Source organism: Phasianus colchicus, chromosome 27, assembly GCF_987193195.1.
Source record: "Phasianus colchicus chromosome 27, bPhaCol1.hap1.1, whole genome shotgun sequence".
NCBI classification, from domain to species: domain Eukaryota; kingdom Metazoa; phylum Chordata; class Aves; order Galliformes; family Phasianidae; genus Phasianus; species Phasianus colchicus.
Window position 1 is genome coordinate 2,008,207 of NC_143462.1, and position 18,104 is coordinate 2,026,310.

Sequence of the window (18,104 nt, forward strand, 5' to 3'; positions counted from 1 at the left end):
GTCTTTGGGTTGGGCTCAGCTGGGGGTTCTGCCCACTGTGGGAGGGTCTGTGGTGAAGCTCTGCCCCTTCCAGTGGAGCCCACACAGAGGCCAAGGGTGCAGGGATGAGCACGCACTGGGCTCAGGGCTCCGCAGTGGGGCATACAGAAGGCTCAAGGCTCTGTAGTGGAATGTGCGTTGTACTCAGGGCTCAGTGAAGGAGCATCCAAAGGACTCATGGCTCCATAGTGGATCATGCATCAGGCTCAGGACTCTGTGGTGGGGCTGCACAGAGCCCCTTGGCATTCAGGTTGGGTGCTGGCCTTGAATCAGTGCTGGAAGGCAGAACATGGGCTGCCTGTGCCTGGCTCCCAGCACTCCCACATTGCGTTGGGTGTTGGCGTGGGACAGCATTGGCGTGGGATGGCATTGGGTGCATCACAGGACGGCTCTGATGGGTTCCTCCTCCTCCCACAGCTTCTCAGCCATCATGCAGGACACGGTGAGGCAGCTGTCCCCATGCTGCGAGGTGACCTTCCTGCAGTCAGAGGATGGCAGCGGTAAAGGAGCGGCGCTGATCACGGCCGTGGCGTGCCGGATTCGTGAGGCCGGGCAGCGGTAGGGGCAGCTCAGAGCTCAGAGCTCCGACGGACGATTCCTTCCCCGCTCCCTCCCTCCGTACACACACACACACACACGGGGCCCTCCCCCCTTTGCTTTCCTTGTGGGACACAAAGGCTGTGTCCCACTCGACCCTGAACCACTCACGTGTCCCCTGACAGCAGAAAGGATCCGCATGGAGCAGAGCCTTCTGATGCCACATCCTGCCCTATAGGGCCATCCTTTCCCTGGACACTTCCAGTTCTATTTCCCCCCCCCCCCACCTGCACAGGTGGGGAAGCACTGGGGATGGGGGTCCCATTGCATCACCTGGCATTGCGTTCCTGCGTCACCTCGCCGTGTCCTTTAGCGGTGGCACCGAATCTTCCTTTCTCTTCGTTGTTTTTTTCCTTAATTTAACGTTTCCTTGGGATCAGACTGGAGAACCCGACGTTGTGGGGCGGGGTTGGGGGCACTTCGCTTGTCCCCAAAGGGATATATGGGGGGAAGGGATGCACCGCAGCCCCCGAGCGCGATGTGGGGCAGAGCTGCGCTCACGGAGGACGGAGCTCTCAGGGGACTCCTTTGCGTCGGTACTGCGCTCTCGGGGTTGAAATGAAGAAGGGAAGCTGAAGTCGCAGCTGTCGATATGAAGGGAAGGACGGACGGAGCTGGGGGGGGGCACTCAGAGCTCAGCCCGGCCCCCCCGGCACGATTCGGATCCAAGCCAAAGACGGTGGGGCTGCGAGCAGCGGAGCTGCGCCTGCTGTTCTCCTCTCGTGTTTACACTATTTATTTTTAGCCGTGATAGATAGAGAGATAGAGAGGCTTCCTTATTTTTGTACTTTTCGTACCGGTTTCCCTGGCAGTGTGGTGGTGTTGTACTCCTCGGCTCCCCCCAATAAAAATGTGGAACCGACTGAGCTCCGTTTGCTGGGCTGTGCTGAGCCACGGAACCCATGGCACAATGAGGGGGGGGTGATGGACAGCATTCCTCTTGACCCCATTTCTGGTCTGCCTCACCCCACGCTTCTATCCTCATTACCAGGTCCAAGCAGGGAGTTTGGGTTTTTTTTTGTTGTTTTTTTTTTAAAGCTTTTTTGACAATATTAAAAAAAGACGCTTTGAGAGGGCAACGTTCCCTCTCGGAATGCAAAAAAAGCGGGCTGTAAATTCCCAACAACAACAACAGTCCAACATTAAAAAAAAAAAAAAACACACAAAGGAACGAAGGCGCTGAGCCCTCACCACCCCAGCGGGACGGCCCCAAGGCACTCCATGGTCACAGTGTTCCTGAGCGAAAGCAGGGTGGGTTCCCCCCCCACGGCGGACGTGTGAGCTGCTCCCAGCACAGCTGTCGGGCTGCTGGGGGGGCACTGGGGTGGCTCCGAGCACCTGCAGTGGTGGAGCAATGCAGGATGGGCTGCGAGTTGCAGCAATGCACTCAGTGCTGATCTGTGCCCTCTGATGCCGCTGTGCCACCCGTCCTCTTCTCCAGCGACGTGTAGAGGAAATTGCAGCAGATGTAGAGGGGGAAGACAAGCAGACGGCTGTCCAGGTTCATCACCACCTGCTCCTGGGGTGGCACACGGAGCTGTGAGCAGTGCCACGCAGCCAGCACTGTGCTCCCAGCACTGGGGCAGTCTCCCTTTGCCCCCAGAGCTGCTCGCCTCCCTTTTATGGCACACATGAAGTGTTCTCAAGGCGTTACAGCGCTCTGTTTGGCATCACACAACCCCAGCTGTGAGACGTGGCCGCCCTCGAGCAGACATTCCCTTAACATCATTAAGTTTACAATAGCAGAGAGTCCTTAGGGAAACATCTCTGCCCCCCAGCACTGGGTAACCCCACTGGTGCAGGGGGGTGGAGTGGCATCGCAAGTCTGACCTCTTTAAGCCACATTAGTGAGACCGCCAGCACCCCAGCCCAGCTTTCCCCCTGCATGGTGCTCTGCATCCTGCACCAGAGCACAGCACCCCAGTATACCTGGTCCTTCTCCAGGCTCAGGATCTGATACCCCGTGGTTCTGCTGCAGATTATTTTCCCGCTGCTGTCAAAGGAGGCGAGGCGTAACCTACGGGTGCAACACAAGGAAGGGGCTCAGCACCCTCCTTCTGTTCGGCCAGCGCAAAAGGCTTCTTCCAGCACAGAAGGGAAGGCCTAATTAGCCAAGTAACGACGTGTCTCATGCTCAGGGAGGTACCTGAAGGCGATGCTGCGCCGGGGCTGCAGGCTGACAGAGCCGCTGCAGGGCTGGTTGAGCGTGTTCCTCTTGAAGATGATGTAACGATTGGTGTAAGTGATGAGGAGGTCGAAGCCAAAGTTGAAGCCTGTCCAACGCCAGCAGTACTGCAGGGAACAGCCATGGAGCACCCAGAGTCACAATGCACACCCAGCCGTGGGGCTCAACCCCATCCCTCGCAGCTCTCCCACCTCTGCCCCCTGTGTCTGGAGCACACTTACATCCCCGTCCTGCGCGAGCTTCCGTCCGCACCTCATGCTGCTTCCCTCCAGCTCCTCCTTGTTGATTTCTTGGGGCCTGCCAGCAAACAGAAGAGCAGTACAGTGCACCAGCATGGGTTGGGATGTGTAGGAGCTCCGAGTGTTGCCTGTGTGTGTTGCAGCTTACTGCCAGCCCCCATCCCCCCTCTCCAAGGACGCCTCCAGAACCTCTACAGATGAGGGCATTTTGGGGTCCAACTGTTGCAATGAACCACGTGGTGAAGGGGCTGAGCCAACAGGCCAAGCCTGCCCAGCTGGCTGACACTGGGTGATAACAGGCACAGATCAGTGCCTGTGTGACAGAGCTCTGCTCCGAGCACTGCCCCACTTCTCCTCCACCCAAGAGGGCTGTGCTGGATCCCAGACGGCCATGAGGTGCACCCATTTGGGACCACTGCCCCCCCCCCAGAAACACGCTGTGTGGTCTTTATCAGTGAGGTTTCCGCTGTGAGAAATAAGCAGAGGAAATCCTGGCGTGTACCCACCCAGTGTCATTGTCCTGTTCCACTCGAAGCATGGCAAACCACTGCTGTTTGTACACGGAGGACAGCCATTCTGCAAAGAAAGAACAGCAGCTGGCAATGAGTGTGTACTGAGCACAGCCCGAGGGCAGCAACGAGGTTGTGCTGGCCCTAAGAGGTTCATAAGAGATAAAGCACGGGGTGTGGGAGCTCCCCTTGGCCGATAGCAGCAAGGCCGCAGCCCGGAGCACACTGTGCCCAGGGAGGGTGGATGGGGGAATGCCAGAAGCGCTCCTGCAGGCAGCAGGGAGGAGTGGGATGAATGCATACAAGGAAAGCAAATCAGGGTTCATTTACACCTCTTTCTGGATGGAATTTCCTGATCTTAACACCTCCCCTGGCTGCAAACAGATAAGGGCAGACAGCAAGGCCCCGAGCAGACCATGCTGTGCAGGGCAGCTCCTCCTTCCCCCGCTGAGCAGCTCAGCATTTGGGTTTTGCAATTCACAACCAGCGCTGCAGGAAGCAGCAGATCCCTCCTGCATGACCGCACGCCCCGCACCCCCTGCTGCCTCTCCCACTGCGGACTACAAAGCGGGCGAGCGCAGCAGAGGGGCTGTTCAGCTGTGAGAAAACAAACACAGCTCTGCTGTGCTGGGAGCTGTGCCAGAACCGCGGGCTCTTTTTCACCAAGCACGAGGAAATGGGCTTCAAAGTCACAATCAGAACGGGAGTGACCCCAGAACTGCTCGCCCTGTGCTGCACAAGGTGAGCTGCCCGCAGGCTCTGTGCTGCAGGGACAAAACATTCCACCCCAGCACTGCCCCACGTTTGTTTTGCAACAGCTCTGATGCACACAGAAGGAGCCCACAGCTCCACGTGGCACCGTGGGTGAGGGTTTACTGAGTGAAGGAGTGCAGCCCATGCCAGGAGCTGCCCGAAGCACTGCGCAGGACGGGAGGTGTTTGCTGTGATTCAGGGATGTGGGTCAGGTATGGCTGTCAGAGCAGAGCTGTGAGCACTGCTTGCTGCCTCACTCACAGTGCTCTGCCTCCACCTGCTGCTCCCACGCTGCTCAGCACACACATGGAGTGCCATAACTGAGCTGCTCCTGGGTCAGCAGCGGGGCAGGAGATGTCTGTGACTATGGATGGTGCGAGCAATCCTAGGGCAGAAGCATGGACACAAAGAGCAGCCCCAGGGTACAAACTCCTAGGGCACAAACCTGGACACAAAGAGCACCGATGCCAAGGAGCTACAGATAGAGAAAATAATAAATTTCAGTGAAATTCAGTCTTTTTGTGACGCCTGGCCACTGCATCGCCCCTAAACAGGTGCCACTGAGATGCAGCCATGCTGTGGACACAAAGAAGACCTGTCCAAGAGCTGAGATGCCAAACTCAAGGTGAGAGATCAGCCTGGGTAATGGAATACTGCAGTGGGACACCTGAAGCACACTGCTGTGAGGAGCACAGGGAGGCACGATGGAGGACAGGAGTGAGGGGAGATGTTCTGTGCCATCAGAGGTACGAATGGCAGCAGTGATAATGGAGGAATGTTTTCAGGTGAGATCTCCGCTTGATAAACTGCTTCCAGGCTTGCAGCTTCCAAGCAAAGAAGGAAGCTGCAGGTGAGCCCAGCCCTCAGCAGCCAGGTGTGAACAGAACGGGTGTTTTTATCACGTTTTATCATTTTTTATCATTTTATGATAACATAACGGCGCTAAGTGATAGTAGCACTGAATGCAGTTCCACCCTGCGGGCAGCAGGCCCAGAGCAGCATGTCACCTAAGGAAGGCAAAGTGCAAACAGAAGCAGCTGAGCACCCAACCTCCCCCCGGGCACCAAACACTCACCTGGGGGGATGAGAGCATCCCTCTCCACGATCCGTGCAGATGCCAGGTCGCTGATGATGTACTGCAGGCGCAGGTGTGCGAACACGGGCCGGAAGGCAGCGCCCTGCTCCAGGTCCAGGAATGCAGCATCACCCTCCAGTTCTGTGGGACAGCACAGCCTACATCACCATTCTGCTTCCTAAGGGTTCTGTAGACCCTGTCTGTATGTGAGGTGGAGCTTTTTATTCACCACTCTAGGGGGGTTCCATGCAAAGATGACACAGACTTCCAAAACCTTTCAGCAGAAGCTCCTTCCAACCCAACCATCCCATGGTTCCAATATCTCTGAGCTCCTTTCCAACCCAACCATCCTGCAGTCCTATGATCCCCTCCAACCCAAACATCCCATGGTTCTGTGATCTCTGAGCTCCATTCCAACCCAACCATCGCATGATTCTATGACCTCTGAGCTCCATTCCAACCCAACCATCCCATGGTTGTGATCTCTGAGCTCCTTCCAAACGAACCATCCCCAGAAAACATGAGAAAACCTGGAGATGAAGACTGCCACATCCCACCTGGAGCCCAAGGCCACGTCCTTGGTCCCTACCTCTCCTTCGCTCAGCAAACCAGGCATCAGCTTGTGCTAAGAGCTGTTTCAGAGGCCCGTTCCAGGAAGGCACCAGCTGCAGGAACATCCACTAGGTAAAACAAACAGACCCCAGTCAGCCTGGCAGATTATTTCTCCAACGAGTCATACATGCATTCTTAAAGCCACGTCTCCATCATGCAATCGCTCCCACAGAGTTTCCCATCCTCCATTAAGTGCTCACTGTACATTTCACAGGGCTCAAACTTGCTGCTTTACACAGCAGCCCTCAGGAGCACCAGGTCAGTGCCCTGGCCAAGCCCTGTGCCAAGTACCTTCTTGAGGGCAGTGTACAGATCCATCTCTACTTGCATCACAAAGAGGTTAGAAGAGCTGATCAGCTGCTTCATGAGGTTTATGCTGAAAAAGAGTAAAGTAATGATCACACAGGGGTTCAGGGAGAAAAGGAAAAGTCAGAAATCTGCACAATCAACAGCCAGCACCAGAAAGGCACCAAACGTGGCTGAAAATTAACTGAAGGATGAATACCTGAGTTCTTTGAAGAGTTCAACGCTCTGGTGAGTCATCAGGTTGTTCAGGAGCCACTCGAGGCACCTAGGTTAAAAGCAAGGAATCAGTGCCTTCCTTTTTCCCTGTGGATGTCAGCAGCCTATGCAGGGGGCACAGAGCTCGAGGCAGACAGCTTTAAGTGATCAGGAACGAGCCCAAGGCATTGCTGCTAATTAGGCTCATGCAGTGCTGTGCAGGGCATCCTGCATGACGTTGTCTCACCTTTTCTTCACCGAGTCCAACCCGTACGTCCCCGCCGAGTTGTAATAACTGCACACAGTTTTGGCATTGATGGTTTCCTTCATCGTTTCCCCGCACTGCAGGATTAGGCCATCCTGCAGAAAGGGAAGGGGGAAAAAAAAGCAAACAGAAACACTCAGTTTCACATTCCAAGCAGGAAGAGGGAAATACAGCACAGCTCATTGTCACACCCAGCGATTCCTGCTGCCACAACGACCTCTGCTATGCCAACAGCAGACAGCCAGGTCGCTCTCGAGCTCCACCACCAAAAACCACGAGCAGCATCGGGGCAGACAATGAGCTGCTCCAGCACTGCTTCCAAACACAGCTGACAACTTCCACATCACAACCACAGCTCAACCACAGCATTTTCCAACACAACCGCAGCGCCGTGTTGTGCTGTTCTGCTTTCCTCACTGCAGGAAGGTGCTGCTGTGCACGGCAGGAAAGGCCTCACTACTCACCAGCTGCAGCATGCAGGCGGCAGCCAGGAGGGCAACAACTCGACCGGGCTTTATCAGCACATCATCTCGGTACAGCGAGCCGAATGCCACCTGCAGGGCTGGGAGGGGAACAGCAGCACAGCGCTCAACGTGGAGCTGACAGGAGCCTCCGTGGGAGCTCTGCGGGCTCCACTCACCCTCTATGTCAATGTTCTGGTCGGGGATCTCCAGCTCGATGGTGTCCATGCAGGATTCCTTCCAGGAGCCGCTGAACATGCTGGAGAAGTATCCTGACTGCAGGAGGGCAGAGGAGAGAGAAGGAGCTCGAGTTGGAAACGGCACTCCAATGAAAAGCACGGGCAGCTGCACGTGGAGCTGGAGGTTGTTAACGTTTCCCTTCACACAGAGAAAAGGCAGTGTGCAAGCCAAGGCATCCTGGTGTACTGAGAAAGGCCTACGTGTGCTCAGTTTGTCTGAAAATGCACCCAGAGAATTTGAACTGCGTGTCTGCAATCATAGACAAGAGCCCAGAAGGGCCAGAAGAGCCGTGTCAGCTGTTTTCCTCCCAACCACACCAGTGTTGGGGTATAATTAGTCCAGGAGCTGCATCCTTAATGACACCAGTTGGCAACAAATCCTGTGGGCATCAGGGAACGCCACTTTGGGTATTAGAAGGAAGAAACCAGCATGCAAGACATAGAAATTAACGTACAAGGTGGCAGCCTCGTACCAAGGACACATACACAGACACCACCGATGGAAATATACCTTCAGGATTAAGGTATTTAAAACTAGAGGGTGAAAGGTTTCCGTCCAAGCGGAGTGAAATGAGCCACGACTTTCCTCCCCAGCAGTGGATGTGCACACAGGGAGATGCATCACCCACTGACGTCTACCTGAGAGATCAGAAAAATAAAGGGTTTGTGTGGCACCGCAGCCCTGAGCTCTGCGTTGGTTCTGCTCTGGCACCCATCGGTGGGAAACAGGAGGTGAAAGGAGAAGATTTCAGGCCCTGCACAGCAGGAGGTGTTGTTGGGCAGCGCAGCACCCACCTGACGCAGGTACACTTTGTGTAAGTTCCACTCCTCTCCCAGGGCACAGATTTTGATGTCGCTGTTTTCTCCGTTCAGAAACAGAGTCTGGTAAATATACATGGAGGTGCTTTTCAGCTTTTTCCTATGTGAGAAGGCGACAGAGATTGCTGCTTTCAAATGTCACATCACGCAAAAAAACCTTGGCAAAAAGCAGCTGACAGCTGCAGGGTCCTTCTCCCCAGAGCAGTCGGATCCACTCTTCCCCACCCTTACCCCCAGATGAGTTCCCACATTACCAGCAGTCCCCAGAGCCCCCCAACATGCCCCAGACCCCACACAATGTCCTAAGCTCCCTCCAATAAGCCCCAACCTCCCCAAAACGGCCCCAACGTCCCCCAGCAGACCTCAAACACACCCCACACCCCACCAAACAGACCTCCAAAACAGCTCCAGATCCCCCAGCACATCCGAGACCTCCTCAAACTGGCCGAGATCCTCTCAAACAGGCCCCAGACCCCCATACATAGGCCTCAATCAGACCCCAGTCCCTCCCCAGCACATCCCAGATCCCTACAAACAGACCCCAAGCCTCCACAACATGCCACAGACCCTTTCCCAAACAGACCCAGACTCCCTCACACAGCTCCAGATCCCCTCAAACAGGCCCAGACCCCCCCAGCACATCCCAAACCCTCATAAAAAAGGCCCAGACCCCCCCCAAGCAGGCCCAGCCCCCCTCTAACAGGCTCTAATCCCACCCAGAACATCCTAGATTCCACCTAACAGGCCCAGATTCCCTCCAGTACATCTCAGATTCCCTCTAACAGGTTCCAGGCCCCCCAGCATGTCCCAGACCCCCTCAAACAGGTTTCAGACCTTCCCAACACACCCCAGACCCCCCTAAATAGGCCTCAATCAGACCCCAGACACCCCCTACATCCCAGATTCCCCCAAACAGGCCCCACACCTCTTCAACATGTCCCAGAGCTCCCCAAACAGACCCAGCCCCCCCTCCAAGAGTCCCCAGCCCCCCCAGTACATCCCAGATCTCCTCTATCAGTTCCCAGGACCCCCAGCACATCCCAGGTCCCCTCATACAGATCCCAGACCTTCCCAACACGCCCCATACCCCCCTAAATAGGCCTCAGTCAGACCCCAGACACCCCCTAGTGCATCCCAGATCCCCCTAAACAGACCCAGCCCCAATCAAAAAGCTCCAGTCCCACCCAAACAGCCCAGATCCCCCCAAACAGGCCCCAGTCCCCATAAAAGGCCTCAAACAGGCCCCACACCTCTTCAACATGTCCCAGAGCTCCCCAAACAGACCCAGCCCCCCCTCCAAGAGTCCCCAGCCCCCCCAGTACATCCCAGATCTCCTCTATCAGTCCCCAGGCACCCCAGCATGTCCCAGATCCCCCCAAACAGGCCCCAGTCCCCATAAAAGGCCTCAAACAGGCCCCACACCTCTTCAACATGTCCCAGACCTCCCCAAACAGACCCAGCCCCCCTCTAACAAGTTCCAGTCCCACCCAGAATACCCCAGATTCCCCCTAACAGGCCCAGATCCCCCCCCAGTTCATCCTAGATTCCCTCTAACAGGCTCCAAGACCTCCAGCACATCCCAGATCCCCTCATACAGATGGCAGACCTTCCCAACACGCCCCAGATCCCCCTAAATAGGCTGCAATCAGACCCCAGACCCCCCCCCTATATCCCAGATGCCCCCAAACAGACCCAGCCCCCCTCTAACAAGTTCCAATCCCACTGAAAACATCTCAGATTCCCTCTACCAGGCCCAACCTCCCCCCAGTTCATCCCAGATCTCCTCTAACAGGCTCCAGGACCTCCAGCATGTCCCAGATCCCTTCATACAGATGGCAGACCTTCCCAACACACCCCAGACCCCCCAAAATAGGCCTCAGTCAGACCCCAGACACCCCCCTACATCCCAGATGCCCCCAAACAGACCCAGCCCCCCTCTAACAAGCCCCAGTCCCACCCAGAACACCCCAGATTCCTCCTAACAGGCCCAGACACCCTCCAGTACATCTCAGATCCCCTCTAACAGGCTCCAGGTCCCCCAGCATCTCTCAGATCCCCTCATACAGATCCCAGACCTTCCCAACACGCCCCAGATCCACCTAAATAGGCCTCAGTCAGACCCCAGACCCCCCCCCAGCACTTCCTCAAATCCCCCCACACAGACGCAGCCCCCTCTAACAAGCTCCAGTCCCACCCAGAACACCCCAGATCCCCCCAAACATGCCCCAGTCCCCATAAAAAGCCTCAAACAGGCCCCACACCTCTTCAACATGTCCCAGAGCTCCCCAAACAGATCCAGTTCCCCCCTCCAAGAGTCCCCAGCCCCCCCCATACATTCCGGATCTCCTCTATCAGTCCCCAGGCCCCCCAGCATCTCCCAGATCCTTACACAGATCCCAGACCTTCCCAACACGCCCCAGATCCCCCTAAATAGGCCTCAATCAGACCCCAGCCCCCCCATTTATATCCCACATGCCCCAAACAGACCCAGCCCCCCTCTAACAAGCTCCAGTCCCACCCAGAACACCCCAGATCCCCCCTAACAGGCCCAGACCCCCCCCAGTTCATCCCAAATCCCCTCTAACAGGCTCCAGGTCCCCCAGCATCTCCCAGATCCCCTCATACAGATGGCAGGCCTTCCCAAAACACCCGAGACCCCCCTAAATAGGCCTCAGTCAGACCCCAGACCCCCCCAGCACATTCCAGATCCCCCCAAACAGGCCCAACCCCCTCTATTACGCTCCCAGCCCCCCCATCACACCCCAGCTCCCCCCTACAGGCCTCATTCAGGCCCCAGACCCCCGCACCCACCCCAGAGCCCCCCAGCACGCCCATGTCCGCCCCCCCTTCCCCTCCAGACCTGCGGGGGGCGCTGTGGAGCCGCTCGTCCCGCTCGCTGTCGCTGTCGCTCTCGCTGTCACCGGGCCCTTCGCCCCCTCCCCGCTTTCTCTTTCCTCCCCGCCGCCCCCCGCCGCCTCGGCCTCCCTCCCCAGCCGCCCCGTCTACGAGCGAGGGGCCGCCCCGACGCCTCAGCAGCCGGCTGCTCAGAGAGCCCATCGCCGCCCTCCATGTGGGGAGGAAGAAGTGACGGAGGCGCCTCAGCAACGGCCGGCGGCGGCCATGATGCGCGGCGGCGCTGGCGCGAGTGAGTGCGCATGCGTAGAGGTGCGCTGCGAGGAGATGCGCATGCGCGGAGGAACGAGGTGCTGAGCTGCGCACGCGCAGGTGGCGAAATGGCGAAACGCGCGTGCGCACTGAGCGCCCCGCGCGTGCGCGTTCTGCACCTCGCGCATGCGCAGCGTTGCACCAAAGGACTCCGTGGCGAACCTGGTCGCCATGGTAACGGCCGTCCGCCATGCAGGGCCGGGCCGCCTCCTGCTCCTCCTCCCTCACCGCCACCCCCGGCGCCGCCTCGCCCGCCCCGTCCTGGGGGAGATACGGCCCCAGGTGCCGCGCTGGCGGAGGGCCGAAGCGCTGTGGGATCCTCACATCATGGCCGGGTGTTTTATTTAGGGGAAAAATAATAATAATAAAAAAAATAACAGCAAATCTCAGCCCCCATCCATCAGTGTCACATCCATCCCATAATGTCTGCCTTGTGCTGGGTCACCTCTGGGGCAGAGACCCATTTTTGGGGAGATCTGCCCCAAAATGAACTGCTGGGGGGGGGTCCGGTGTGCAAGCTGGCCACGTCATCCTCGTTATCAAGGGTTTCTCCTCATTATCAAGGGTTTCTCCTCATTATTAAGGTTTTTCTCCTCATTATTAAGGTTTTTCTCCTCATTTTCAACGTCCCTCACGCTGCGTCCCACCACGGCCGTCCTGGGACCCCTGTGCTCTAAATGGTGTTCTCAAAGATCTGCATGGAGCTCATGATGTCCGCGTCCTGCCGGGGGCACACGGACACGTCTCAGGTGCCTATAAGGGGAGGGGGCACCCATGGAGGGGTCCCCGAACCCACACTGACATCCCTTTGGGTACAAGGATGGGAGGGGGAGGATTGGGGTGAGCACAAAGTCAGTGCTGGCGGTGTCACCTGCTGGCACGTCTCCAGGAACTCCTCGTAGGTCACCACGCCGTCCCCATTCCTGTCCATCTTCTGCAGGGGCAGAGCTCAGCAGCGATGTCCCCATCCCCGTCCCTGTCCCCATCTCCTCTCCACCCCCATCCCTGTCCCCACCCCATCCCTACCCCCATCCCTGTCCCCGTCCCCATCTCCCTCCCCATCCCCTTGCCCAACCCCATCCCCAACCCCATCCCTGTCCCCATCTCTCTCTCCATCCCATCCCCATCCCCATCCCCATCCCTGTCCCCATCCCCATCTCCCTCTCCATCCCCACCCCTGTCCCCATACCCTTCCCCATCCCCATCTCCGTCCCCCTCTCCCTCCCCATCCCCCTCTCTATCCCCATTCCCCTCTCCATCCCCATTCACACCCCTGTCCCCATCCTTGTCCCCCTCTCCCCATCCCTATCCCTGTCCCCATCCCCATCTCCCTCTCCATCCCCACCCCTGTCCCCAGACCCTTCCCCATCCCCATCTCTGTCCCCCTCTCCCTCCCCATCCCCCTCTCCATCCCCATTCACATCCCTGTCCCCATCCTTGTCCCCCTCTCCCCATCCCTATCCCTGTCCCCATCCCCATCTCCCTCTCCATCCCCACCCCTGTCCCCAGACCCTTCCCCATCCCCATCTCTGTCCCCCTCTCCCTCCCCATCCCCCTCTCCATCCCCATTCACATCCCTGTCCCCATCCTTGTCCCCCTCTCCACATCCCTCCCCATCCCCATCCCCATCTCCCTCCCCATCCCCCTCTCCATCCCCATTCCTGTCCCCATCCCCATCCCCATTCCCATCCCTGTCCCCATCTCTGTCCCCCTCTCCACCTCCCTCCCCATCCCCATTCCCGTCTCCATCCCCTTTCCCATCCCTGACCCCATCTCCCTCCCCATCCCCACCCCCATCCCCGTGCTGTGCTGGAGTCCCACCTGGAAGAACTGCTCCACGTGCTCTGCAGGCGCGCTGTCCCGTGGGGCAGGCAGGGTGCAGCGGCCCATCATATCATAGATGGATTTCATGATCTCCAGCATCTCCTGGGAGCAGACAGAGCTGGGCTGACAAGGAGAACCCCCCACCCAAAGCCCCCCCTGACCCAAGGGTGTCCCCTCCCCCCTCCAGACGTCCCCCAGGGCACCTCCTTGGTGATGCAGCCGTCCTTATTGATGTCGTAGAGGTTGAAAGCCCATTTCAGCTTCTCCTGCGCCGTGCCCCGCAGCAGGACAGACAGCCCGACGACAAAGTCCTGCCAGGGGGGTGGTGGACAGGACAGCGATGGTGAGCATCCCCCACTTTATATGGAGCTGCCATGACCCCGCTCTGGACCCCACAGAGCACTGCAGCGTGGCTATTGACCACGGGCACTTCTCCTATCGATCCCGTTTCTATTCTGGCTCCCATCTATTTTTAATGGCTGGGGACGCACAGCCCGGCGGTGCCGCAGCATCCCGCAGCCCTGGGCCTGCAGCAGCACTCAGGGTGCATTCAGACCAACGGGGTTCGGGTTGGTTTTTTGGGGGTGCTGCTCCAAAATCCACGCACGACTCCTTCCTGAGCATCTCCCCCTCGTGCCAGCAGTGCTATCTGATGACTCACACTGCTGGCATAGAGCCGAGCACCCCCACCCCCCCACGGTGCCGCCCCCCCAGCAGTGCTCACCTCGAAGCAGAGTGCCCCACTGCCATCCGCATCGAAGGCGTTGAACAAGAAGTGAGCGTAGGCACTGGAATCTGGGGAGGGGGCAGTTAGGGAGCATCCCGTGGGGTTGGTGTATTTTGGGGGGGGTGTTTTTGGGGTGGGTGATGCTTTTTAGGGGGGTGATGCACCCCCAACTCACCTCCCTGCGGGAAGAACTGTGCGTAGATGAGCGTGAAGGTCTCCTCGTCCACGTGGCCACTGGGACAGTCCTGGGGGAGGACAGAGCGATGGCCACGGGAAGCCCCGCGATGGGGGTGTCCCCAAAAGCAAGGGGAGGCCCCAACCCACTGTGCTCACGTTCTTGAAGCCACGGTAGAGGGACTGCAGCTCTTTCTTGGTGAACTTGGTGTGTGCCTGCAGCTCCTCCAGCCCCTCGGGTTGGTGCCGCGCGGCCGACAGCTCCACGTCGCCGTCGCAGGTGTCTGCGGGGGGTGACGGCGTGTCACCTTTTTGGGGGGGGGTAGAGGGGCACCAGGACCTCCGGGGTGGGGCTGTCCCTCCAGGAGCACTGTGGGAGTCTCATCCAGGATCTGGCAGTGCTCGGAAACACAACGGGAATCCCCCGAACCCGGCGGCTTTCCCTGTCGCGATGGGGAGCTCCCCCGGTGGTTGCAGCCGCTGCAAACTCTGGATTTCATGACCCGAGCGAGGGAGGAAACGGCTCTGTCTGCACTTGGGGGGGTTCCTGGGAGCTGCTGGACTGTGCCTGCTCCAGCAATACGATCCTGGAGCATCCCAAAGCATCCCTGAGCATCTTGGAACATCCCTGAGCATCCCCAGGTACCCTGAAACATTCTGGAGCTTCCCTGGGCATCCCACAGCATCCTGGAGCATTCCTGAGCACCCCAAAGAATTGTGCAGCATCCTGGAGCATCCCTGAGCATATTTCAGCATCCTAGAGCATCCCAAAGAATTGTGCAGCATCCTCGAGCATCCCTGAGCACCTTAGAGCATCCCCAAGCATCATGCAGCATCTTGAAGCATCTCCAAGCATGTCAGAGCATCCCTGAGCATCCTCAGACACCCCAAAACATTCTGGAGCTTCCCTTGGCATCCCAAAGCATCCTGGAGCACCTTGGAACATCCCAAAGCACCGTGCAGCTTCCTGGGGCATCCCAAAGCATCCCTGAGAATCCTGGAGCATCCTTGAGCATCCTGGAGCATCTTAGAGCATCCCCAAGCATTCTGCACCACCCTGGAGCATCCCAGAGCATCCTGGAGCATCCCTGCCCATTCCAAAGCATCCCAGAGCATCCCCAACCATCCTGCAGCATCCTGGAGCATCCCAAAGCATCGTGCAGCATCTCTGAGCATCCCAAGGCATCCCTGAGCATTCCGAAGCATCTTCAAACATCTCCAAGTAACCTGCAGCATGCTGGAGCATCCCTGAGCATCCCCATGCTTCCCTACGTAACCCTGAGCATCCTGAAGCATCTTAGAGCATCCCTGAGCGTCCTGCAGCATCCTGGAACATCCTGGAGTATCTCAGATTGACCCCAGGCATCCTGCATCTTCCCAGTGCATCCCCAAGAGCATCTTGGAGCATCCTGGCGAATCCTGGATCGATCATCCTGGAGAATCTCAGAGCATCCCAACGCATCCCCAAGAATCTTCCAATCATGCCCGAGCGTCCCAGCACATCCCAAAGCATTCTGGAACGTTGTAGAGCATCCCCAGCAGCCCCTGTTCAGGTCCCCACCCGCATCGCATCCTCCGGCCGCCCCCGCCCCGGCCATCCGTGCTGCCGGAAGGTAATTAATAAATGATGGCCCATTAATGTTTTCAGCCCCGTGAAGCCCCTGCGGAGCAGCTCAGTGATGAGCAGGAACTTCAGGATGGGGAAGATGGGATGGGAACGGGGAGGGGAGATAAATGCTGTGGACCCCCATGTGTGGCTTTTGGGTACGGAGGTCCCATCATGGGGGGTCTCAGGGGTCCCTGTGGGTTTGGGGGTCCACTCTGTGCCATCTCAGGGGCGGAGATGGGCTCAGAGCCCCCCAACAGCCCACAGTGCGGTGGGAGAGCAGGGCCATGACATGGCACAAAGGGACGCCCCAAAACCTCCGCATTCCACCAGGGAGATTCCAAAGAACCACCCCAAAATCCCACGCATCCAACGCAGAGAGCATCCCCCAACGTGCGGCGTGGGGCGGGCACCCCAAAATCCACCTCCGTGCCATCGTGGGGCTTGGGGGGGTGGTGGTGGGGGGGGGAGAGCCGGGGTTACCTTCCACAGAGATGGGCTCCAGGATGCCAAACTGCTTCAGGACGGCGATGAAGAGGAGGATGACGACGGCCACGGCGCACAGCTCCATGCCCTGCATGCCCGCGGCGGGCGGGGGGCACCGGCGGCAGATTGGGGATGTGGGGCCGCCCCTGCCCCCCCCTGCCCTCCTCCCTTGGCACGCGCCCACACGGCTGCCTCCATCTTCCCTCTCTTCTTCTCCAACAGTTCCTCTTTTTCTTCTATATTCTCTTCTCTTTCCCAACGTTTCCTCTTCTTCTCCATTATTTTCTCTTCCAACATTTGTTTTTTTCCCCAATATTTTCTCTTCTTCTCCAATATTTTATCTTTTCCCCCTATATTCTCTTTTCTTCCCCAATATTTTTTCTTTTTACTCCATATTCTCTTTTCTTCTCCAATATTTTCTCTTCTTCCCCAATATTTTCTTCTCCAATATTTTATCTTTTCCCCCTACATTCTCTTTTCCTCCCCAATATTTTCTCTTTTCACTCCATATCCTCTTTTCTTCTCCAATATTTTCTCTTCTTCCCCAATATTTGCTCTTCTTCTCCAATTTTTTATCTTTTCCCTCTTTGTCTTTTCTCTCTATATTCTTTTTCTTTCCCAGCATTTTTTCTTCTCCTCCAATATTTTCTCTTTTTACTCCATATTCTCTCTTCTTCTCCAACATATTCTCTTCTTCCCTTATATTTTCTTTTTCCTCTATAATCTACTTTCCTCAGTAGTTTCTCTTCTTCACCAGTATATTCTCTTTTCTTCTCCAATATTTTCTCTTCTTCTCCTACTTTTCCCTTCTTTTGCAATAGTTTCTATTTTTCCTGCATGTTTTCTCTTTTTCCTCAATATTCTCTTTTCTTCCCCAATATTTCCTCTTCTTCTCCAATCTTTTCCCTTTTTCCTCCATATTCTTTTTTCTCCTCCAATATTTGCTCTTCTTCCCCAACATTTCCTCTTCTTCTCCAGCATTTTCTCTTTCCCCCAACATTTCCTCATTTATATCCCAATATTTTCTCATTTCTTCCATATTTTCTCCAGTTCTCCATTATTTCCTCACTTTTCTCGTCTCATTTTTCCAGTTTTTTCTCCTTTTCCCCCCATTTTCTCTCCTGTTTCATCTTTTCTCACTTCTTCCCTCCTCCCACCTGCTTTCTATTCCACATTTTCACTTTTTTCTTCCATCTCTTCACCTTCATTCCACCTTTTCTCCACCTTTTTTTCATTTTCCCAATATTTTCTTTTTTTCCTCCACTTTTTTCCCCATTTTTTCTCCATTTTCCTCCGTTTCCTTCACTTTTCTCTTTCTCCTTCACCTTTTCTGTCCTCCATATTCTCTCCTTTTCCTCAGTTTTTGCTCCTTTTCCTCAATTTTTCCTCCTTTTCCTCAATTTTTCCTCCTTTTCCTCAGTTTTTCCCCCTTCTCCTCCATTTTCTCCCCTTTTCCCCACCATCTTCTCATTTTCTCCATCTTTTCTCTTTTTTCCCCCCCTCCACCCTTTTCCTCCCACCCCCCCCCTTTCTGCCCCATTTTCCCCCCATTCCCCCTTTTTTACACCATCTCCCCCCACTCCCCCCTCAGCGCACCCCAAACCGAGCTCCATTCCCCCCCCCAGGCTGTAATTACCCCCCCTGCAGGTAATTAACGGCTCTCCCCCCCCGCAGCCATCGATCTGCACTGCAATATTAACGAAGGTGACTCATTAAGGCCGCTCGGAGCGGGGGGGGGATGGGAGGCCCGCGTTACGGCCTGGGGACGCAGCCCGGCCCGCAGCCCTCAGGGCCCGTTGCTATGGGCGTGGCCCCACCCGTTGCTATG

General features: G+C 56.7%; 3 protein-coding genes across 6 annotated transcripts in view; 1 reads left to right on the plus strand and 2 right to left on the minus strand.

The window, feature by feature from the left end:
• The window catches only part of LOC116231303 (hexokinase-2), a 16,653-nt gene extending 15,151 nt beyond the window's left edge, over positions 1 to 1,502 (plus strand). The window contains exon 18 of the mRNA XM_031596982.2: positions 457 to 1,502. Coding sequence (XP_031452842.2) covers positions 457 to 601 — 145 coding nt within the window. The 3' untranslated portion in view covers positions 602 to 1,502. The remainder of the gene's footprint in view (positions 1 to 456) is intronic.
• The window catches only part of GMCL1 (germ cell-less 1, spermatogenesis associated), a 21,868-nt gene extending 10,517 nt beyond the window's left edge, over positions 1 to 11,351 (minus strand). The window contains exons 1-15 of one of the 4 annotated variants that reach the window (XM_090125715.1): positions 8,689 to 10,424; positions 8,271 to 8,357; positions 7,987 to 8,114; positions 7,416 to 7,512; positions 7,240 to 7,337; positions 6,758 to 6,870; positions 6,515 to 6,580; positions 6,301 to 6,385; positions 5,987 to 6,077; positions 5,398 to 5,538; positions 3,567 to 3,636; positions 3,043 to 3,118; positions 2,783 to 2,928; positions 2,566 to 2,653; positions 1,600 to 2,155 (exon numbers count right to left, since the gene is read on the minus strand). In XM_090125715.1, coding sequence (XP_089981841.1) covers positions 2,024 to 2,155; positions 2,566 to 2,653; positions 2,783 to 2,928; positions 3,043 to 3,118; positions 3,567 to 3,636; positions 5,398 to 5,538; positions 5,987 to 6,077; positions 6,301 to 6,385; positions 6,515 to 6,580; positions 6,758 to 6,870; positions 7,240 to 7,337; positions 7,416 to 7,512; positions 7,987 to 8,114; positions 8,271 to 8,357; positions 8,689 to 8,773 — 1,503 coding nt within the window. In that variant the 5' untranslated portion in view covers positions 8,774 to 10,424 and the 3' untranslated portion in view covers positions 1,600 to 2,023. Of the gene's footprint in view, positions 1 to 1,599; positions 2,156 to 2,565; positions 2,654 to 2,782; positions 2,929 to 3,042; positions 3,119 to 3,566; positions 3,637 to 5,397; positions 5,539 to 5,986; positions 6,078 to 6,300; positions 6,386 to 6,514; positions 6,581 to 6,757; positions 6,871 to 7,239; positions 7,338 to 7,415; positions 7,513 to 7,986; positions 8,115 to 8,270; positions 8,395 to 8,688; positions 10,425 to 11,154 lie in introns of those variants that run through there. The other 3 variants (XM_031596983.2, XM_031596984.2, XM_090125713.1) reach the window with 3 other exon arrangements.
• On the minus strand, positions 11,154 to 17,791 carry KCNIP3 (potassium voltage-gated channel interacting protein 3). Its single transcript, XM_031596985.2, has 8 exons — positions 16,274 to 17,791; positions 14,344 to 14,468; positions 14,186 to 14,255; positions 14,008 to 14,078; positions 13,487 to 13,594; positions 13,281 to 13,385; positions 12,331 to 12,393; positions 11,154 to 12,180 (listed from the first exon to the last, which is right to left on the minus strand). Exons 1-8 carry the CDS (start codon positions 16,368 to 16,370, stop codon positions 12,133 to 12,135), a joined length of 687 nt encoding a protein of 228 aa, XP_031452845.1. The 5' UTR covers positions 16,371 to 17,791; the 3' UTR covers positions 11,154 to 12,132.
• Positions 17,792 to 18,104: the final 313 nt, after the last annotated feature.